Source organism: Hyalella azteca, unplaced genomic scaffold, assembly GCF_000764305.2.
Source record: "Hyalella azteca isolate HAZT.00-mixed unplaced genomic scaffold, Hazt_2.0.2 contig1903, whole genome shotgun sequence".
Taxonomy (NCBI): domain Eukaryota; kingdom Metazoa; phylum Arthropoda; class Malacostraca; order Amphipoda; family Hyalellidae; genus Hyalella; species Hyalella azteca.
Window position 1 is genome coordinate 2,867 of NW_025932197.1, and position 5,175 is coordinate 8,041.

At 39.4% G+C, this 5,175-nt stretch overlaps 1 protein-coding gene across 1 annotated transcript; it reads right to left on the minus strand.

Moving 5' to 3' along the window:
* Positions 1-3,233: 3,233 nt before the first annotated feature.
* LOC108671369 (Down syndrome cell adhesion molecule-like protein Dscam2) lies at positions 3,234-4,702 on the minus strand (the record flags this gene model as incomplete). Its single annotated transcript, XM_018158901.2, is given in 3 exon segments — positions 3,234-3,379; positions 3,966-4,122; positions 4,460-4,702. Coding segments are annotated over 3 exon segments (546 nt in total), but the record flags the coding sequence as incomplete, so codon positions are not given.
* Between the last annotated feature and the right edge of the window lie 473 nt (positions 4,703-5,175).

The following is a 5,175-nucleotide window of genomic DNA, read 5'->3' on the forward strand; positions in this document are numbered from 1 at the left end:
TTTAAATTTGTGTTTTATAAAAACAAGTTTTTATGGTGACTAATATCAATTTGTGTAGAATATCAAACATAGTAGAAGTTTTACGTATCACACCAATGGCGATTAGTTTGGTTGATGATCGTCAATAAGTTGGTAATGTGGGTATAGCAACTTTAGGCATAAAGCATGCCTTAAATTTTGTTAGTGGATGAACAGTAAATTTGTTTCTCAATGCTAGTTGTAAACTTTAAATTTCTGAATACCACGGAAAGTGTATTTCATTCAAACTTCAACCCATTCTTCAACGTCACTCGTCAAATACATTATTCAACGCTGCAGTAGAAACATAACGCAAGCTAAAATCTTCTGGATTTTTCAAGACTCAAAAATTAAATGAAAGCCACGAAACACAGCCGTGAATTTAAGATAATATTTTCTGAGAGCAGCAGCTTCTGCTTCAATTCCCAGGGATAATTAGCCATTAGCAACACCAACGAATAACGCGATGTCGGATCTAATCTTGAACATGGAACAAAGCTAGCCACAAGCCCCGCAGTAACTTCTTCGTGCAACATGCAATGCATTGCAGATATCTCGCTTAATAACCCGCACAATATCCGCGAGTGGTGATCAGACATGATCAGACAAGCAAAATACTGGTCTGTAAGTATTGTATATTATGGTCAATTATAGGGAACTGAGATGACATATACCCAGTTGAAGAGTAGTCATTTATTTTTGGTATAGAAAATGTTTAGCATGGCCTACACTTGCATTTTGAATTCATAACTGATTTTGTTATAGTACCAATGCAGTAAACTAAATGATATGGAAGTAGAAAGTATCGCATGCATACATTATGCATACACTGAAAATCTTTTATGTTCAACGATATAATGCGGGGAAAAATATCAATACTATATTATCACAGAAATCAGTCTCTGTCCTGCCACTAAACGAAATTGGAACTAAAATGATCTCGAATAACAAATAATGGCATTGCCTGAGTTACTTCTCATTTGCAAAATATTTTATGAAGCCAAAAGTTCACGAGAACAAAGTAAATATTCGTCAGATATTCACATCGTTTTTCTTTATAATGGATGGCATTGGTAAATATGTTCTTTAAAGACCATGGGTTTATATAGATGATCAGTTCAGAGTTTACCCCAATTCATGCAAATTCCATGCACTGCCATCATAGCCTATAGTCTTCATCCTCTAAAGTGTTATGATGCAAATTTAGAAAAATTTGATATCGATATCGAGTCCGTAATGGAAATGAAGTTGTTGAATTACGAAAAGTCATTGCAATGATATTTGAATCAGCAATCGGAATTGGAAAATTCCAGTCAGAGAGTCGCGAACTATTTGGGAATACATGGAAAAATGGCGATCGATTTAGGGCAAATATTTCGCTAGTTGATGTTAAAGTTGCGACATGTCGCAGGAAAATTTACAAATATTTCTCATCTTGCATTCCACGCTCAAGCATACGTTACTCGATGTCTTTCTCGCATGGATGGCCATTTAGCTAAGAGAATATGTATCATTTAATTCAAAACATTTTTTTTTAACTGGAATGAAATTTCAGTTTGGCAGCGAAGAAGACACGCATGCCAAGGTTGCTACACTCTGATTGCGAAATCCTATTTTATTATTTGATTCACGCGCAATGAAATTGTGGCACAGAGCTTAATTTCGAAAAATTATGCAAAAATTATGCAATCAGGAACAAATGTTGGCTTGGTCATTGATTTTATTTTTGTTCTTTCCATCCTTCAAGTAAAATTATCATTGTAGACAGCTTGTGTTGCCCAAGCTGAATTCAAATTTACACTTTAGCTTCGACATAAAAAGACAACTCAACAGAACTTAAGTAGACCCTTTAAAAATTTCCCCGAAGCCCATTGCGTCTGTTCAACCTCAACGCATAAGTTGATTCTCGGAAGCGCTTCAAGCTAATTAAGGATTTGCTTGGCGACTCTCGGCGACAATTCCACAAAGTTTAATTGAACCCATATTTTTGAGAACGATAATTCTAATTATCGTTCTTATTGAATAATTCTTTGTTCAATTGTGCAGCAAATTCTATTAGCATCTGCAGCAGACAAGCACCAGAATTTTCTTGCCATTCTCAGTAAGAATTGATTTTCGATCTCTGCTGTAATTACGCGTGTTGTTTCTGATCCTGAAATTAAACCAAATATTTTCCAACATCTCAGCCTACGCGCAGTCCTGTGAAATTTTGTGAATAATTATTTATATAATTCTATACACTCTTGAATCCGGTTTTCTAATCTATTTCCACGTTTTTCTTTCCTGAGAATATTTATTGATGTGCGGATCGTTGAACAAGTTGCAACATATGAATAATGAACGGCGCACAGTTCGGCGGGAAAGAATGAAAAAACGGCGGAAAAATCTTTCGAAGGTATCTTTTTTTGTATTTTATTGAATATCAGAGTTTTAAGTAAGTTCTAACTGAACGCTTTTATATAATTTCACAACCAATTTATGAGGAATAGGATAAATAAGAAATTCCATGTTTTAAAAATTACTTTAAATAAACGAAAATTACTACATAGGTTACAGATAGCACGAAACTGAAGTAAATGGAACAACTAAGAAACTGGCCAAAATACAATCATAACGAAGACTGATAAATCTGATTAATGTGATGAGCCATTTTTATTAGAACTGCTAAAATAATTTAAGACTGTTTTCAGATGTGAAAAATTGTAAGGGGGGCCCATTACTGATACAACCTGTTGAACAGTGATGCTCTAGGATTGAGTGGATGACACAGAGAAGAGATTAAGAAAGCCACTATATTAAAATAATCATGTCATCATATTAACCGCCATACAATTTGTAACATCCATTCTCTTCATTTAAATTCATCACTAACATTTTAACACGCATTTATTGAATGATTGGATGATGTTGCCGCGTTAAGGTGACGTAAATATGGTGCTGTACTCACCGCCCCTGAGTGACGGGAAGATGTTGCCGCGTTAAGGTGACGTAAATATGGTGCTGTACTCACCACCACTGAGTGACGGGAAGATGTTGCCGCGTTAAGGTGACGTAAGTATGGTGCTGTACTCACCGCCCCTGAGTGTCGGGAAGATGTTGCCGCGTTAAGGTGACGTAAATATGGTGCTGTACTCACTGCCCCTGAGTGACGGGAAGATGTTGCCGCGTTAAGGTGACGTAAATATGGTGCTGTACTCACCGCCCCTGAGTGACGAGAAGATGTTGAAGGCGTCGTCGCGCAGCCAGGACGTGACGGTGACGTAATCTTTGACGTAGGACGGCAGCTCACACGTCAGCACGGCTACGTTGCCGGCCATTACGTGCTGGTCACGTACGCGTGCTTCGTAAGTGACGTCAACCACTATGTTGAGGGAAAATAATAGCGTATTAAAACATTGCGAAAATAGAACCCGAACGAAACGGCGGCTAGATAATATATAATTTTTGGAAACAAAAATATAACGCAAGACGACTTTTTTCTCATGGCCAGAAAGAGAATATTTTAGGCCTAAACTTGACCTGTCCCAATTAAAGTTAAAACTATAGTCGAGCCTCAGGTTTATCGAACAAAATTGTTTTGATAACCTGATACCCGATCTACCATCACCCGCTCATGCCACACAGATCGAGCGTCCCTAACAAGATTCAGAGCTGAGGGCGGCTCTGGATTAAGGACCTCCTTGGACTCGGGGAGCATAGTCCTCAAGCTCCTATATGTCCGCTTTTCGGTCTAAATTCCGGTCCCAGAATCAGACAGCTACAAGCGCCTGGTACTTATTCTGCCAACTCTTCCCCTACTCACAGGAGACAATAAAGTCGGCAAGGAGGTTCTGATTAGTCGCTGATGGCAACTGATGGCCAACTGACCCAGATTAACTCTTACGCAAACATAGCAACTCTGGGGCGGAAGCTGAAGCATACCCCGAATTTTGTTAAGGATGACTCACCAGCTCTGACGCGGACTGGAAGAGAGAGCAAAGCCCCGTTTGAAAATCTGCTGATGCAGGAATACGATGCTGAATGTAGAGTGGAGCTGTAGGAGTGGCTGCTGAATGGGCGAAACACAAGACTTCCGTTATTGTGTACTGCCACGAGACCCGGTACCTTTGAAAACAGGAAAATTATTGATAAGAATTTGTTTAATCGGCAATTTAAAATCAGGTTTAAATACGCCATGCTTATCAAAATATTTTCATTTCTTCACAGTTAACTCGGAGAAAATCTGTCGCAAGAAGAAAAAAGTAAATCATCACCATCAATTATTCTTCAAGCATAAGCATAAACATAGAAAAACTATTGGTTGTCTATTAGAGAAAAACAAACTGAAAAAAATTAAAAATAAATGAAAAAATAAATTTTTGCACTACGTAGATTATGTTAGAAAAACCAGGCGAGTTGCACGTAGGTAAATTCAGAATTATAATAATTGAACCAAACTTACGTCGTCAACAGGCAGAAGATTTTCACCACGCCATGAGACTACGGCAGGAGGCTCAACGTTGCCCACTTTACAATCGATGTGTCCACCGGACGAGTTACTGAAGACAAAGCGACGTGGCGGTTCAAACAGCCACACCGGTCCGTCGTGTGATGCGGGCCTGTAGGGGCGTTCATCAAAATCATTTGCATCAGTGTAACTTGATCCAACCAAGTCATTCCTGCCTGATGTGGCGTCCATAAACATTTCATTTCGGGTCAGAAATTCTGAAGAAAATTGCCGGTTTTGAGTGTAAGTGCTTGAAAGCAAACCGACTGAATGCGCCGGGGCGTCGTTTGAACTTATGGCGTCAATTAAAGTATCTCGTGGGAAATTTTTGTATGAGTTAGTGGATCTCGATGTCCGAAGTTTCATACGATTGTGCTGGAGTCCCAGAGTTTTATATACTTTTGGAAAAAGAAGCAGCGGCTTTAACGGATCGCCAGCCCAGTCACGGTTCGTCAAGATGCTCGAGTTGGGCTCAAGGGTTCTGTCATGTCCTGTGGGTTCACCGCGGCCCGGTGTCGAACCCTCAAGCCGGCCCGAAGTGAACCGGTTCACAGGGTCCAATGTTTCATCAAGATTGTTGTGAAGCGTGGCTCTGTAGTGTGACCAGTCACATCCACAGAGTGACCATGGCCTTACGACTGTGTCACAAGGATACCCTGAAAATTTAATTG